General features: G+C 44.2%; 1 protein-coding gene across 1 annotated transcript in view; it reads left to right on the top strand.

The window, feature by feature from the left end:
* Positions 1–18,573, top strand: part of LOC135911991 (nose resistant to fluoxetine protein 6-like) — a 46,989-nt gene that overhangs the window by 4,984 nt on the left and 23,432 nt on the right. Inside the window, exons 2-5 of the mRNA XM_065444370.2 lie at positions 4,089–4,297; positions 13,374–13,494; positions 14,123–14,210; positions 14,938–15,032. Coding sequence (XP_065300442.1) covers positions 4,089–4,297; positions 13,374–13,494; positions 14,123–14,210; positions 14,938–15,032 — 513 coding nt within the window. The remainder of the gene's footprint in view (positions 1–4,088; positions 4,298–13,373; positions 13,495–14,122; positions 14,211–14,937; positions 15,033–18,573) is intronic.

Raw genomic sequence — 18,573 nt, 5'->3', positions numbered from 1 at the left:
TATCTCCTGGGACTTGCGTCAAAATTGCGAAGCGAAAATGTGTTCATTTAAGTAATCGAGTCAGACTTCAGCAGTATGGGAGGAAGGTGCATGCAGAACAGCGGGATAATTAGAAACTCGAAACGAAGACATAGCAGGAAATGCATAAGCTTGGTGGCTCTCTCTCTCTCTGGGCGATGCGGCATGCATACAGAACTGCGAGCCGGAAATTCCCCCCTCCGAGGGTGTCTTGCTGCTTTCCGCAAGCCGGTTTTTCTGCCGCTTTTCATCTCTAATTACGTTGTTTCATCGTTTCGTCATGTACGTACCACGGCGGGATTACCCCTAACGATTCACACTACGAAACGAGTTCGCGGGCGAATCCGTGACGTTATTACAAGTCAGTGGACCATCCAGCTCAGTGAAAGAATGTTCAAGAAGAAGACTAGACGTCATAACATACCGGGTGGTACCCCAACCCTTTACAGCAGGCTTGCGAAGTGCAATGGGAGAGATCAAGAGATTACTTAAGAGATCAATTACTTCAGAATACACTCTTTCCGGCGCCTAAACGGGTAGCCTTCACCAGCTAGTGATGGCAGGCGCGTCGAGATGCGCTCTAAGAGGGCACCTAAAATGAGCGTTGCGTAGTCGGCCAAAGTCACTACAAGCAGATATCCAAAAACAAGAAAGGGGCTGACAGAGGGAATAGCACACTGTGGTATAAAGTTTGTAAACAGCGATAAGGTGCCTCAGAAAGGCTGGCCAACGTTTCGATAGGAGGGCCTTTGACGAAGATAGGTCCTCCTAACGAAACGCTGGCCAACCTTTCTGAGGCACCTTATCCCTGTTTACAAACTTTATACCACAGTGTACAAGCAGATATGAATTAACCCGTGGCACTTGGTAATCTACAAAGCTGGTTCTCATGTGGCACCCGCTGAGAAGGAAGGCGAGCAACTTGGTTGCCAGAGGTGATGCAGCATGTTGCTCTATGTACACATCTGTCAGCCTGTCCGTCGCTTGAATCCAAATGCAGAGGGAGAGAGAGAGAGAGAGAGAGAGAGAGAGAGAAACGTTGCTTTATTGGACGGCGGTGAGAGCGCACTTGAATCCGCCACCACGAATTGGCGACGTCACAGTACGCGATGCGTCTTCTGCGCTTCGAATCAATGACTCGATCCGTGCAGTGAATCCTGGTGCAAGCGTCACCAACGCAGAGGTGAACAGCTATTTTTTCGCAGGGTCTGCTGTGTCCTGCGTTGTTACCCGGAGCATGGTTTACTTTATTAGGGAGAAAATATCACAACTTCCATTTTTTTAACCAACTGTTTGCCATTGGTCGGCGCTTTTACTGCCATTTCGTTCGCTCTCGCATTTGTTTACCCCCAGCTCTTAATTGAGAACGCACGGACGGTGTTCTGGCTTAAGAACGTGAACTAAAACGACTTGGAAGATCAACAATAGCACCATTGTGGATGTTCACACTTAAGCTCCTATGGCGGGAGATGAGGCGCCATACTGATGTTTCAAGTAGCGTATAGATATGTCGGCTTCATATATTATTTACTCTCTGAAAGTGGCAAAAAACTTCACGACAATGCGGTAACATATATACTTGGCTGTCAGCGTGCTTAAAGTGACTAGAGTGAATTGATATTACTAGCTAATGTCGAGGGCAATACGCAGGCAGAAAAGAGTTCATGCGTCTTCTTCTAGGCATCGGTGTACATAGTTTAAGGCATAAGAAAGGTAAGGCTACCTCATATACAGATTGACTTATTGCAGCCGGTTCATTGCAGCTGCTGTAGCATACCATTCTTAGTGTTGATTGGAAAACGCAAAAGAAGAGAAATATCTTTCGCACGACCTGTTAATAGATGTAAATAATAATAATAATAATAATAATAATAATAATAATAATAATAATAATAATAATAATAATAATAATAATAATAATAATAATAATAATAATAATAATACTTACTGTTATACTAATTCCTATATGATGACCATTCCACTTTGAGCACTGCACTATGTCTTTCCTCTGTAAGACAGTGTTCAGGCGAAAGCATCAAATAGCTCATTGAGCGAAAAACCTGGCGTCTGTTACGGCGAAACGACACCTAAGTTTCTTTTGGCTACGACGCTTTACGACATCATGCTAAGTGAACCGAAATTTTCGATTGCCAAGCCCGGCTTGACAAAATCGATGACGTCAAAAATACTGTTTCCTACTCGAGAGCGTCCTCATCAGATTCTATGACGGTTCGGTAAGGTAGCGTGACGTCACGGATCGAAGTGCACCGGCCTTGGGCTATCTAGGAGGCGTTGGCCAAGCGTCCCAACGCGCTCGCTTGCCCGCGAGGAGTTCATAACACGAAGGACCACTCAGCGACATTCCAGTGGACATTATTGCTTTCGCATTCACAACTCATAAGAAGGGCTTAGGGGCCCTCAGATTTTTATTTCCTAATTTCTACTACTAGTGGGTGGAAACCACCCGACATTCTGGGTCGATCCTTTAAGGTGGGTAGATGCTACATCTGCTGAGGAAGCGACGACAACAACAACAACAACAACAACAACAACAGACAATGACTTTGGCTCCATGTTGACCGTATCCAAAGATGTAAGGAGCTCACGATGGTTTTCCTATGGTCCCTCACGCTAACTCCACTGGCTCTAGAATGTCCTCCGCATGTTTCCGGAATTGTACCCTGATGCCAAATGTAAATTATGTGATAGAGGAGCCGCCCTAGAGCATATAATTCGGGATTGTAAAATAGTTCAGAGGAGAATTTCAGTCCGCCCGGATGACATAGAGGCGTGGTGGAGAGCCGCACTCACTAGCTCAGATCTCCAGGACCAACTTTGGGACGTCCAGCAAGCCCGGGAAACTACCGAGAGACAGAGTCTCCCTGCTGCCCCCTGCTCGGCGTGCGTGCGTGCGTGCACACACACACACACACACACACACACGCACACACACACACACACACACACACACACACGCACGCACGCACGCACGCACACACACACGCACGCACGCACGCACGCACCATGTTCAGGAGATACTGAAAGTCGCGGGAGACATGACCCGCCCTGCCGAACAGGGCAACGCCTCTCGCACGACAGCGCACGCTTCTCGAGCAGAACGGGACAGGCTCACCAGATACAATGACATAACCAGTGCATATTTGAACGCCAGAAGGATGTACCCACCGCCGAGTCCCAAATTGAACAGGAGGCAGGCCGTCGCCTGGCGCCAACTCCAGACGAACACCTTCCCTAATCCATTCCGTCTGAAACGTATCTTCCCAGATAAGCATCAGGACGACACGTGCCAATTGGGCCAGGAAGGACCAGCAACACTCAAACACATGCTGTGGGAGTGCAATGTGGGAGGGATGGCAATTACTCCGGAGACCCTGTCGTCGAGGTGGGCCGCCGCTCTGCGCAGCTCAGACCTCGGAATCCAGACGTGGGCAGGCCAGCAAGCCCGTGAGGCGGCGTTGAGGCAGGGACTTGACGTTCCCCCGTGGGAGACCTGAGCCCGGGTCGCGTTAAACCTTGCCGCACGTACAAGAAAGTTGTATCCATCCATCCATTGCTACCTCCACACTGTACCTTGCGCGCAGCTACAAAGCTGCGCAGCTACATTTCGGGCGTTTAGCGCCGTGCAGTATGCTTCTCCATCGCACTGCGGAGCGCTGAGCCTCACGGCGCTCCTGCGCTTCCTTTCAAGCGCACGTAGATTAAATTTAGAGGCCGGAAGCATTAGCTTCCTGCTACTATTCCGTTTCACTTGTATATCAGCTTAAGTGCTATTCATGATAACAATTACCTTAAAAAATGCTGATGGCTGCTCTTAATCATCTGCACCTCCTGCTACGGTGTACTTGAAACAGCTGAGTGAGCGGCTCGCTGCTCGCGGAAGCATTCTTAGGGGACCCATATTGAAAGCCCGATTTCTGTCCCGCGTGACCGCACCATAGCGCGCTTCTGCTAAAGTCCCTGTATCCTGGTAACCTGCTATAGTATAGTACAGCGCACTTCCGTGGGGCGCAAGGGGATTCAGTTCTGACGTCCTCGCTTTCACTTTCCAGTGCTCCTCTCCAACGGGTTCCTCCCCAGCAACATCTTCGAGGGCGGCCAGGTGAACATTGGTTCGTACGAGCAATGCCTCCACACTAGGATGGTCAACAGCGAGGGCCAGAAGACGATGCAGGGGCAATATTGTTCACTGCACGTCAGAATGCCCGTCGACCTCATGGGCCCGCTTGTCGACAGTTTCCACAAGATTGGGGAGCTCCTGGTAAGTGACCGATATCCGTTCGCAAAAGTGATGTTGGGGCGGACGAATACAGGGACAGTTGATAGAAACGGGCCAAATGTAGCGGTGCTTTTGCCTTTTCCTTGAAGTCGTGATTCGACAAACTACAGAATCACTCAAATATGGCACTTATCCTGTAATTATGTGTTATTCGTTGTGTCCTCGTCTCATTTGGGCTTAATCGTTTCAACCTAGCTAGCATTTCTTTTTAGCATTTCATCGCACCGCGTCACCTGATGGCAAGCGCTGACGGCAAGGTTGTCGTGCAATGCACCTCTTTTAATTAAGACGTGCTTTTCCAGTTGAACATATAACAAAAAGGGGCAAAGTATTGGTTGTTTTCTCGATCGTATTAGTTTTTATTTGAAAGAAAGTTTGAACTCTCGTGGGCAAACTCCGATTTTCCTATTCAAATCATGTCAAATGCGGAAGTGCTCTGATCCGGCAACCGCTGCACCGATTTCAATGAAATTTATCGTTTTCGAGAGCAAAAAATGAATTTCTACCGATGCAATCGACAATTTTTATTCGGGGCAACAAGTGTTTTTACAAAAGTTGCAGTTTATTACAATGAACCACCAGGTTTACCACTCCGTAACTCCACTCTAACAATGGAAGTCAAGAAGCTTCTAAACTGCACTTTCTTGATTTTCCAAAACGGATCAATATTAGTTTACAGTTTAAGGGAAATTTTTACGTTATTAACGTGCATGCGTCTTGCAAACATTGCATATTAGGGACATATTGCGGAGTGGTGCCCATATTTTGACGGCTTTGGATGGTCATACTTATGCACCTTACAGGAATGCAATATTTCTTCTCATTGCGGATTTACTGATTCGTACTCATGAGGAAATTATTTCTTAAAATTTTTCTATTTCTGGCACTTTTCGTGAAACCACAGAAGCTCCAAACCAAAAATTTGTCGCTGCAGTTGGCAGATTTTAGATTTATTTCTAAAATGTAGCACGCTACCACATTGGCTCGGTGGAGGCCGAACGATAATATTTCTCTGTTCTGGTGTACTTAGATGAGGGCTCCCGTGGTATCAAGCTTGTTACTGAGACGCATTGCGATTCGACCAGCCCTCTCAGTCGCGCAATTTTTTTTCTTGCCCTTACGTTTCTTTTCGTAGTTTTTTTTTCACACGCCCCCATTTCTTAATTTTTGCAAACAGAAGGAGAAAGAGAGAGAGAGAGAACAGTTCATGATGGTTTCTCTAGATTTCCTTTATAGTAAGCTTTTCTCACCCTTCGGATAGAAGTAGCATTATATGCGAAAAGACGGGGAATACGGGAGATGGCAGTTCAAGACGATGAGCAAAACGTGAATAAGGTGAATGCAGGAGCCAACGTTTCGACAAGTGGACTTGTCTTCTTCAAGGCGACATATGCTTTCCTCGCCTCAGTATATATAGGTGGGGTTCTTCTAAAGGGGAGGGGGTGTGAGGCGGGAGAGCGCGGTAACGAGGGAAAGTGTGTTAGCGTGTCGAATTGAGAGTAAAGGAACGCTGTGTACAAGGTCAAAGCCAGGACCCCCCTCCCCTCACCCCAGTCTGTTAACCCACGCGCGTTAGCCGGCGTGTCAAGGGCATCTGACACGCCGGCGGAAAAAAAGAAAAAAAAGGGAAGGGAAGAAAAAGCAAAAAGGGGGGGGGGATACGCCAAGAAATCAAACTAAGTGTTGTTGCCTATAGGTTGAGGTTTAGTATAGCGAATAGATTCTAAAGCTCCCTTTGAAATGTTTATGCCTATTGGTTGCAATGTCTTGAACTTATGGATAAGGTATCATTCTCTGTATTTGCTTTCTCGTTCAGAAAGGAAATTTGACTGTAAGATGTAGAGTTTAAGTTCATCAAAGTTATGACCTGGTTGGTTGAAATGCTCGGCGACGGCTTTGGGAAGCATTTTAGCTGTGTCCGCGCGCCGTTTAATCTGACGTTCATTGATTGTCCTGTTTCACCGATATATTGTTTCTTACAGAAGGAACATTCAAGCATATAAATCACATCCGAACTTGTGCAAGTGAAGCTAGATTTGACTTCATGTGTATAATTATTTGCGGTGCTTTTAATTTGAATGTCAAAACGTCGATGTCATCCACCACGCTAAAATACACCAGGACCCCGACATTCTGCTCGCCCGAGACGGACTTCACCCCAATTTTTTTGGCGTCAAGGCAATGGCTAACAACATCAAGTACAGGCTCAGGAACCTTTTTAAATCGACGCAACCTACAACACCAATAGATCCTGCGTCCCAGTTAGCTTCAACACAGGAACACGCGCCTGAAATTTTCAACACCAGCTCGCACGCACGTTCCACCGAAGCTAGAACCCAAGAAGCATCTACACAAACGGTGGATGCGGAACCAACACGACCTTTACCACATCCGCGCATACGGAAGCCCACAACCACCCGCGAAGCCTTCACGCAAACAGCTACATACACTAACAAGCAAACCGATACGCAGACAGACATCGGTGCAGGCCTCGACAAGAAAATTAAGCGTAAAAAGACACCACCTGAAGATTTTTCGCCCCGGAGGTCTGCCCGAACCAAACAAAAATGACTACCACGCACTAGGGATAGCACACGCAACAACAAATCTCGCCCTTTCCTCCAATCCCGCAAACTCGTCGCCAAACAAACAAATTACAGATTTCACCTAAAAACTTACACTAGCTGCATTAAACAGAGGAAAATCCCAAAAGGTCTCAGAATTAAGGTTAGATGCGCCCTTGGTTCTTTACCCTCCAGGCTATTATTAAAGTGGAATGCTGTCCTAGAAAATGCATCGCTCTCCCTTATCGACATTCTCGAAAAACACTGCAAAGAACAACTTAGGATAATCTCTGATCAACTCGACAGTATAAAGTTAACTGAAACGGAAAGAAGAGAACTTAATCAATTCGTCCAAACTAAGGAGGCAAAATTACTAGATAAATACCAGCGAAAAGATATTAGAGCTGCAGATCCACCCAAAGAAACTAATGTAACCCCTGCAGCACGTAGCTCCACCCACAGTCCTTCAGGCGAGCATCCAGAGCACTGCAGCAATGTAGTAGACATATCCCAGAGTCTAAGCCCCGAAGAAGTTGATCTCCTGAAACGTGGTATAACGTTTTGTCCGACGAACAACGCAGTAAACGAATACGAACTCCACAAAGATATAACAGAGTTTTCACGACGCATGCGCATCAAGGAATTCTTTTTCGGTAGACCAGATGTAGGAAAAGAAGATAGAAACTCTCTTAGACCACCTAGCACGTGGACACCGGAAAACGAACAGTGCCCAGACCTCGATTTATACTTAAAACTGATATCAAAGGAAATTCTAGAGTCAACGCGGCATTGGCGGAAACGCAAAAATTTGACCCCCGCTCAACACCAAATCCTTAAAGAACTTGCGAAAAGGAATGATATTGTAATAAAACCAGCAGACAAAGGCGGCAGTATCGTAATTTGGCCTATAGAAAAGTACAAGAATGAGGCCTCTAAACAACTGAACAACCACACCCATTACAGAAAACTTGACTCTAACCCAACCTCAGATTACAGCAATATTGTGTTAAGCACAATAGCGGAGCTCCGGTCCAGGGAACTAATCACGCAATCTGAATATCGCCTCATGATTCCCAAAAACAAAACAGCAGGCCGCTTTTATCTTCTTCCTAAAATACATAAAGTTCCGGTCGAAGAAATATTTACAGCAGAAATCCCAAGTCGGCCTATTGTGTCTAATAACAACACACCTACTGAGTCACTATCTAAATTCTTAAATCACCACCTGTCAAACATACCCACCACCCTCCCATCTTTCGTTCAAGACACGCCGCACTTCCTTCGAATTATCGATGGCATCAACGCCAACCAAATCCTTTCCAACCGCGCTATTCTAGTCACTTTGGATGTTTCTGCCCTTTATACCAACATTCCCATGAGTGAAGGAATTGAAGCCATTTTTAGATCCCTCGCAATCAATCCCCAAGCGCACGCTCCTGAAGTTTATTTATCGCTCCTTAGGTTAGTTCTCACGCTCAACTATATTGAATTCGATTCTATACACTACCTGCAAATTTTCGGCACTAGCATGGGTACGCCATTCGCTCCCACGTATGCGAATATTTTCATGGGACAGCTTGAAGCAGACCTGCTGAAATCCTACCCTTTAAAACCCCACACCTATCTTCGTTACATTGACGACATATTTATAATATGGGAACACGGCACAACCGTCTTTACCGACTTAATTAGCCATTTCAATCGCTTTCACCCGAGTATTAAATTTACTGCTCACCACTCTCCTAGTCAGGTCAACTTCCTGGACACGACGGTCTACATAGAAAACGGAAAACTGAGAACGACACTTTACCGGAAGCCTACAGATAGCCAGCAATATTTAGACTACAACAGTCATCACGCGCGACATTGCAAGCAAGGAATTTTTGTCGGACAAGCGAAACGTATAAGAAGAATCTGCAGTGAAGACCACGATTATATCCACCACCTAAATGACCTTAGATCAACGCTAGCAGAAAGGAACTATCCCCAAGTTGCTCTCGATAGAGCTTATGATACCGCGTCAAGATTGGAGAGACAGTCAGAATTGGCGAAGAGACAGCCCACATTAGAATCTGACAGACCGCCGGCCTTTATAACAAAATATTCTAATGCACTCCCAAACATAAACAACATCCTAAGAAAATACCACCCAATATTATCAAGTAACGAGCGCCTGCGAAAAGCGTTCCCGGATGTACCCAGGGTTACCTATCGCCGAAACAAGAACATTAAAGACATGTTAGTGCACGCAAAAGTCAGCCAGCAGCATTCCCCCGTAATAAAAGCATGTTGTCGCCCTAGGTGCAATACCTGCAGGCACCTTCAAAGTGACATTCAAATTAAAAGCACCGCAAATAATTATAAACATGAAGTCAAATCTAGCTTCACTTGCACAAGTTCGGATGTGATTTATATGCTTGAATGTTCCTTCTGTAAGAAACAATATATCGGTGAAACAGGACAATCAATGAACGTCAGATTAAACGGCGCGCGGACACAGCTAAAACGCTTCCCAAAGCCGTCGCCGAGCATTTCAATCAACCAGGTCATAACTTTGATGAACTTAAACTCTACATCTTACAGTCAAATTTCCTTTCTGAACGAGAAAGCAAATACAGAGAATGATACCTTATCCATAAGTTCAAGACATTGCAACCAATAGGCATAAACGTTTCAAAGGGAGCTTTAGAATCTATTCGCTATGCTAAACCTCAAGCTATAGGCAACAACACTTAGTTTGATTTCTTGGCGTATCCCCCCCCCCCCCTTTTCCTTTTTCTTCCCTTCCTTTTTTTTTTCTTTTTTTCCGCCGGCGTGTCAGATGCCCTTGACACGCCGGCTAACGCGTGTGTGTTGACAGACTGGGGTGATGGGAGGGGGGTCCTGGCTTTGACCTTGTACACAGCATTCCTTTACTCTCAATTCGACACGCTAACACACTTTCCCTCGTTTCCGCTCCCTCCCGCCTCACACCCCCTCCCCTTTAGAAGAACCCCACCTATATATACTGTGGCGAGGAAAGCATATGTCGCCTTGAAGAAGACAAGTCCACTTGTCGAAACGTTGGCTCCTGCATTCACCTTGTTCACGTTTTGCTCATTATATGCGAAAGTAATTTTTATCGAGTAGCTTATACGATACGATATTTTCTTACCCGAATGTTATGAAGTCTCATTAAATTGTATAAGGAAAATTGCTCCCGAATAGTGACGAATAAATGTAAGGTTTCTTTTTTTTTTTAACGTACGGTATTATAGCTACAAAACTTACTTTTACGCCTGCATCGTTCGTGCTTCGCTGGAGCCGTAGTTTTCGTCTCGTAATACTGTCGCTAGCTGTCTCAACTCGCCAGCGCCAAGCGTCAGTCATTATGTACACCAGATGTGTTGTTGACGTGGGACCTGATATACTGCATTTTTCAAGATTTCGCACTTTTTTTTTCATCAAGTCTGCTGCTGTACTTTGTATTAGAATATCATTGCATATGCCCGAACAGGCCATCGTCATGCACAGCTCATGTTCATATGAGAGGACGCTAAAGAGAAATACAAAATCCATGCAGGTTGTCAGATTAATCTTTCAATATTCGCTTTGCATTACATCGGATTACCGGTCAAGCTTGGCGTGCTTGGGTGGCAATTATTCTGCCTGTGCAATCTCATGCGTTGGTAACGTCTGGCACTAAGGCATTCAACGGGTGCAGAACTCCTTTACTTAATATTACTCGCAGGTCATAACTGTAATTTCTTCGGACTCTAAGCAAAAAGAAGCATGAATGCGCTGTGGAAGTACACGTGCCCATCGGAACAATAGTACCAAAAAGAAAAAAAGTAGAGAGAAATTGTAAACGACGAAGAAACTATGTAAAGTTGAATTTGGGGAAATAGTGGCACATTGTCTCTTTTTCTGCAAGAGAAACTCACACAGGACCTACGGATGATATTGTAAATGCGAGTCATTCTTCCAAGTATTCAGCGCGAGGATATGTCCTAAACAATCGAAAGAATGAGGCGCATTTTCAAAGTCCTCTGTGGGCTTCAGTGCATGAGACGACGTTTTGTTAACAAGTTAACTGGAACGCCAATGCATTTCTCCGCAAAGCTCGGGAATTTATATCTCGAAACTGGTGCTATCTTGATCTTGAAAATTCGTTCCAAGTGGATTCGCCTTACGAACTCCACAGCTAGAATTTGTACATTGCAATATGGGCCATCATGTAATTAGTTGAAAACTTAATTAGTGAATGTTTATGAATTAGTCGATTTTGCATTTCAATTTTTTGTGCAAGTATTGTCCGCCGCTTCGAGTAGACCAGCTAATGAGCTAGCATTGTGATATCTGTCACAGGCAACTTTTAAAGATTTTTGAAAGTGTCCGCTAAAACACCCTGTATATATATATATATATATACTAATGTCATCAAGGCAACTGAATTAGAAAACTGTAGCTCAATGTTACCTTAATAATCTCGCGCTATTTTAGTTAATTTTATCGGTTCTGTTACGAAAGTAATATTCCATAAAAGCTGCCAAGTAGAGCTTTGTTTATTATATAAGAAAAAGTCAGCGCTCTTCTTTTTTTTATTATAAACAGTTGCCCATTTTTCGACAGACGTTGAGCAATTCTTTTTCGTCTGTGAAATTATAACGCAATGCGTGTACATGTGTCGTTCTTCTCTGTGAATTTCGTCTGAGCGCTGGTCTTCCTGAATTTGAACTACGCCACGTCTGCCGGACCAGGCTTCTACTCTAGTGAAGTTCAAGTACTATGACGTCACGGTGCAGCTTGTGCGGGCACTTGAAAGCGACGTCGGTACTTACGCGTTCTTTTTTTTCTCCCCCGTCTTTTCTCGAAATAAAGAGCCTGCAGAAGTGCAGTTTCACAATGCCTTATATTCACTGGCACAATTGTAATCTGGGCGGCTACAGCTCAAGTTTTCTATCTCTCTTCAACGCTAGTTCAACGTTCACTTTAACGTTCACCAAAAAGTGGGCTGAAAGGAGCAAGCATTCAGGCTAAGTTCACCCGGTGGGAGAAACAGCCGGTTCAGTCTGCGGATGGGCATCACGTGGTTGAGCTGCAGAGAATCGCGCCGCGAGCAGCCAGCTGCCCTTGAGCGCATCGTGATTCCGTGGCACGTGAGCCACGTTAATTGCCATCGTCAGCGGACGAAATCAACAATCCTGTTTGTCGTCTGAAGCCAACCCAAAGGCACGCCAAACAGAAAAAAAAACAAGTTATTCGAGCTGCATTAGTTGATTTCATTTCTACAATAGCAAAAAGCCGCTCTTACAGCGAGGAGTTGCTTCGCAAGCCACAAAAGACGCGAAAGTGAAAGGTGAGCGGAGACGCCACCTCGAAATTTCCGCACCGTCTTGCCGTGACGTCGTGCATTTTTATGGTGTTTCTTTGGGCGTATAGTTTATCATTTGTGGATAAAGATGCACTACATTGTATTAAAAAAAAAGCCAAAGGTTGAACTGAGCAAGTTTTAAGAAGTTTTATACCTGTGTCACACGGGCACATGTGGAAGGCATTCCAGTCGACGGCCTTCGAAACGCCACAACTCTATCGACTCAAAGGAGTTGTCACGCTGCTACAAGGCACTTTTGAAAGGCCGCTGAGTGGTTCAGGTGTTTCTCGCAAAATTGTGTGGCGCTGTGGATCTATATTTTCGTTTTCATGTTAAGAAAAGCTAAACAACATTAAGACTACTTAAAAGCACTATAATTTCTTGTATGTTTTTTTATAGAATAAAAAAAAACTGTTTATACATTGCCATACATATATGTTTAGTTTTTAAGTTGTTGAGTAGCGAAACTGCGGCAACGTTTGCGTCGCTGCATGTCGCTGTTGTCGAGAGTATGTGCAGATCGCACATATCAAGTAGAAAAAATACTTTATTTAATAATTAATAACACTCATATATAGTATTTTTAGAGCATTTTGGTTTGATTTGTTCTTTCCAACCGATAGTGCGAGCACACTGCGAACGAGAGGGGCATGTTCGCACTGGTTCCGTTTCCGTTCCTCAAAGGCCATCGAAATTTCGATAGAGTTGCAAGGTGCTCCGTTGACTCGATAGAGAATTGACTCGGTGGCCTTCGAAACCGCCCGTGTAGCAGCTCGAACTTGACCTTTGAGTCAACTGACTGTCGGTTGGAAGGCCTTCCAAGCGCCCGTGTGACACGGGTATTACTCAGCCGTAACGACCCAAATACGAAATTTTTTTTTTTGAAATCCGTGACGTCAAACTGACTTATTCGGACTGAAGTTTCGGCGCGAATTAAACAGAAAATATCTTTGACTATATTTTTAATAAAATCTTGTTTTCAAGCAATCACTAACTTATCGCAACGAAAACAGAGTTTGTAAAGTATACTTTATGAGTCTAAATTGATTCAGTGTTTCTCTTTAGCGTCCCTTTAAGACACGAATAAAAGGTCTTGCTCGCAAGCCACAAGAGACTGAAAGCAATACGTCTTATATCGTAGGGGCGTAAAAACCCGCTTACGCGGACCACGCACAACAAATTCGCTGGCACGGATTACCGCATCGGGATCTGCACCCCGTCGACGTGCACCACAGAGGACCTGCAAGTGTTGGCCATAAAAAGTACGTCGACCGACAACTTTACTTTAGTACCGCAGGTGCCTGCGTGTCAGGGTACATGTGTTTAATGTGAAATTTTTTGGGAAATGTTGCATCAAGACAATGACGCTTAAGTATTACGCTGACGCATGACTTGAGAGTGCTAAAGGGTGGTTTTCTTCTAAAAGAAGCAATTTTCCGCACGTACACCCGTGAGCAAAAGTATATGGATCACATCCGTCTATCCCCCCCCCCCCCCCAAAAAAAAAACAAAGCAAAGAAACAAAAAACTGAATTCATTCTTGAGTCAGAAGCACAAGCTGATATTGACAAGTGCACTGGAATGTTGCCAATGTAAAGTTACGTTCATAGGCAAAGAAGAAAATGGCGCTTATCGCAGTGTCTCTGTTCCGCATACTTTTTGCTCAGGGAGCCATGACGAACCGTGACGGAACGCTATGGTGTGCGGCGAAAATTGCGCACAAAATATTTTGACTGCATAATACCGCTACTTCTCAGTTTTTAGCTTTCTGTTACCTATCTGGTCAACATAGGGACATTTTTTTTGTGTGCTCCTAGTTTAATATGTCTAATTCAGGCAACACTTTCGCTGCTCATATAGGTTGATTTATCCTGCCTTTCTGATTCTCAGTGCTCGGCCAGTATGGGATAAACTCCACCGTCAGAAGCTGTCGTACGGACGCTCCTAAGGTCATCACAAAACTTCAAGCAGCATCCATGTAAGCCTTGAGTGTTCTTACTTGCGTGAAGTTATGGACATCCGCATGTACTCCCTCTGATAGTACCTTCTTCCCTCCCTCTCCTTTCTTTTCTTCCCTTGAACCCCTTCCCCGTGTAGGGTAGCAAACCGGACGTGCGTCTGGTTGACCTCCCTACCTTTCCTTCCTTCATTTTCATCCTCCTCCTCCTCCTCCTCCTCCTACGGCTGTCAGATTTCTAAATAAATAAATAAATAAATAAATAAATAAAATAAATAAATAAACAAATAAATAAATATACGACAAGTAACAAGTAGAAAAAAAAATGCATACACCTACTAAAACGCAAAAATTCGAGCTGTTGATATTTTAGTCTTCTGAGCATGAGTGCACCGTGGTCAAAATGTTCAAAAAGCCTCAGCACACGGCTGATGCCCCGAAATGCTTGCACAATTACTCGTATTCTGTGAAAATAGATAACGCGTTGACCACGCGCATTTTGATCCGCTCCGTCCCAGGAAGGCCGGATGATCTGATAGAGATCCTTCAGACCAGATAGGCAGACCCAGTATCATTCTCCAAGTCAAAGTTTCCTAATATGTCGTTAGAGGGAAGCAATTAACAGATTTTGATGCAAAAATTTGACGTCGTCACGCAAGGAAAGATCGAACTGTGGTCGCTCGAAGAATCGTGTAGTTGGTGTCTTTCATACCATTCATTGTCTTGCGTTTTCTCTTTCCGATTGCAGGGCAGTGCTAGGAGGTCTTGCACTGACGGTTATTGTGGCAACGCTTACGGAATGGCTGATGGAAGCACGCGGTGCATGCAACGCCAAGCAGAAGGGTAAGAGAAACCGTCTAAGTTGCAGGTCCCGGTGGTACGGCCGTTAAAATCAATGTCACTGCATCATTTATTTTTCTACGAGTGTAGTCAGCGTCCTTGAACAAGCGCACATACGCACATTTTCTATATCTCTGTTTTTCTATTAAAAGCCTTTTGGGACGTGTGAGACAATTTTGGTGCTTCCAGAGGGACAGACAGATAGCACAATACGAACGAGACGCATTCCTGTCCACAATATATTTGGGGTCGACACGTTGTTTTAGCATCCGCCCCAACGGCGACGGCATAATATTCGCCTGGACAGAACACCGCGCGCAAAGTTCGCCGCGCGCGGGCAGTCCCGTCTATTGCGTAACCCTCCAGCTGGAGATCGTTTGGAGACAGCGATAAAAAAAAAAAATCATCTTATGGCGATTAAGGAAGACGCCCATGCGCCGGGCGCGTGCGCCCGCGCGCATAGTAAGCACACTTTGGGGTATACGAAGTGGACATGTCTCGATGAACCTGGCAGTCATCGACGCAATTACCTGGAATGGAGAAGACGAAGGAGTCATCGTAATTTAGTGTGTGGTAAGCTTCACCTTGAAAACGGCTGGCCCCGCCGTTGCGTGTGGTGAGAGAGGAGGGTGGCAGATCGGCTCGTAGCCGGGAAAATGCTCATTGCGACAGCCTGCCGCGAGCCGAAGGAACTTGGACCTGCCCCTGGAAAGAGCGCCGCCCCCAGAGCGACACACCTGGCGTCAGCTGGACGCTACGTCATAGTTCGAGTAGCCGCAGACAGCAGGAAAGGAGCGCCTCGAAAACAGCACTGCTCACTACTCTGCGCAACCTTAATTGATCTTTTTTTTTCTTCCTTTTTTTGAAACTAAGAACCCAGGTTTAGTTCTTCATTTGCCCCGACTTTTTTGTTCACGTACCTGTTGCGGGAAATCCACAACTCACTTGAAACTCTCTATCTTTCGTTCTCTCCCCTTCTTTTTTGGAACGAAGAGTCCGGTTTTAGTCCTTCATAAGCCATTGTTTGTGCACGTACCTGTTGGGGGAAATACCCTGCTGTGTCCTTGCGCTTCGACCGGATTGGCGACCCGGTCTCCGCAGGAAAGGTTTGGGATAATAATGTAAAATAAAAGCACTCTATGGTTGCTGAACAGTCTTGGTGGCTCCTTTCCCACTGAATTTCTTTATTTTTCCCCGTAGGCGTTCACTTCCGAATTCTTATTTCAGTCACTGTGCGTTCTGAATCTCAATGGTTTTTTTTTTCGCCTGCAGTCATTACGTTCTATTTTCCTCTGGTTTTCTGAGAATCAGCCTTGAAAAACAGTGGCAGCCGGTATCGAGTAGGATTACATAGGTTTACTTCTGGTTTTGTTAACCTATAAGCATGAAAGAGAGACGGAACATGAGACAGACAATGAAATGACATCTAGAGACGTTGCGAAAAAAGAAGGGGTGACGGATGACGTGACACACAAAAGATGGCATAAACAGGTACAAACTGAAATTATCTTACGTGGTACCTCTAATACGTTGTGCAGTATGGTACACTGTTAAATAAAGCACTTATAACCAGCATTGAGACCAGTATAACTGGAAAATTTATTTTCCTTTTTTTTTGGAAACAAGTGACTGATATGACACCGCACATACATAAAATATTAAGTCTGTGGGTCTTTATGCACATCAAATCGATAATCCGATTCAAAATACTGATTCCTTTAGCAGTAAACCATCGTGAAGTGTATTACTCGCTTTGTGTTCTCAATCAAACAAGTCAGAATTTTCTGCCGTATACCTGGGCCCTGTAACGTACATGGTTCCAATATGTTTTCCTTCCAATATAATGTCATCAAATTTACGTGTCCGCCGACGCAAGCATCGGGCGGCGACTCGCAGCGCCGTTTGAACAGGCTGTGAAACGCTCTCCTCATTTATGTTCACGATTCCCTTTTACGATATAAGACTTACTTCGCGGTTTTAACTAGTCTGCTAAAGAATGTAAAAAAGCGTTATTACGAACATGAATTTGAAAAATACAGAAAGAAAACTAAGAAACAATAGGAGTTGTTGAATCCATTTTTAATGAAGGACGTGCGCAGCGTTCTCGCAGATAAAATCAATTGCAATGTAGAAACTTACACTTATGCGGTTCATAATTCAAATGCTTTCAGTAATTATTTTCATGAAGCGGCTATTCACCATCCTATAGCCTCTCACTGTGAATTGAAACATTTTGGTTTCTCGTTTTCTCTGTTTCCTTTCACACCATACGAGGTGATCGCTGTAATCCGTAACCTCAAGAACACTGGCCCTGAATTAGGTAATTTTTCCGCTGGCCATCTAAAATTAGTCGCTCATCTTGTCTACGACACACCAAACTACATCACAAACCTAATTTTCAATAACGGTGTTTTTCGTAGCTTTTTAAAGATAGCAAAAGTAATTCCTGTTTATAAGAAGGGTGACAGGCATATCGCATCTAATTATCATCCTATTTCTATCATTTCCGTCATTAGTAGAACTATAGAACAATTTCTTGGGGTGCGTTTCGAAATGATCTAAATAAGTTTAGTATATTAACAACTCTCAATTCGGTTTCCTTTCTGGACATTCAATAAGTCTGGCCTTTCTTTCTTTACCAGATTTTATTAAAAATGATATTGATTCTGGATATCTTGTAGATTCTATCTTCTTATATTTCAGTAAAGATTTTGATACTGTTTACTATAATATTCTCTTTCACAAAGTTGAAGCTTATGGTGTTACTATTCCTCAATTAAAATTTTCAAATTCGTATTTACTAAACAGGCAACAAATTGTTAGCTGTGGGGGCTGTCTTTCTGGTACAAAAACATTTGACCAAGGCACACCTCAGAGCTCTAGTTTAGGTACGCTTCCCTTCATAATCTACTTAACGACCTGTTAAAAAACTAATGGATATAATGCATTCATTATGTGTGGTAAGTGTTCTGTTATATGGGAACTTTTGTTACTTGTGCTTTTATCTACTAGATTACTATCTATGTTTCAGAATTCTGATTACTGTCTGTATTGGTTTTGTTCATTTATATTCAGTAACACCTGTTATATTGCTTCCCATGTATTAATTATTTGTATTTCCTGTAGAACATCCCGGTGCAATGTTAGATTTTGGGACCCTCCCTTGTATAATATACTACCTGTTTATGCCGTTTTTGTAACGAATAAACAATTCACTAATAGAAGGTCACATTTGTTTGCTTTCAGAGCGAATAGCATTGACGTACTCGACAGGTTTTTCTTACCTAATTGGCTGAATAGAGGCAAGGATCACGCAGAAGTCGAGAGGAGTTCGTTGTACCAGGCTAGCGCACTGAAAGTAGAAAACTGGATGAGGAGGGTAGTGCCGGGGTTGGCGATAGGACCACTTCTGACTTAGCTTTCGGCGTCTGGTGGAAAATTGTGGCGGCGTGCAACGGAAGAGTAAAAATGGAGCTCAAACGAATCCTCAGCAAAGAAAAGTTGGAACAGCGTTGTCTTGTACGTGGCAAAAGGGCTTGACAAC

Source organism: Dermacentor albipictus, chromosome 1 (genome assembly GCF_038994185.2).
Source record: "Dermacentor albipictus isolate Rhodes 1998 colony chromosome 1, USDA_Dalb.pri_finalv2, whole genome shotgun sequence".
In the NCBI taxonomy this organism is placed as follows: domain Eukaryota; kingdom Metazoa; phylum Arthropoda; class Arachnida; order Ixodida; family Ixodidae; genus Dermacentor; species Dermacentor albipictus.
Note: the sequence above shows the minus strand (reverse complement) of the source record. Positions and strands in the feature narration are given on the sequence as shown.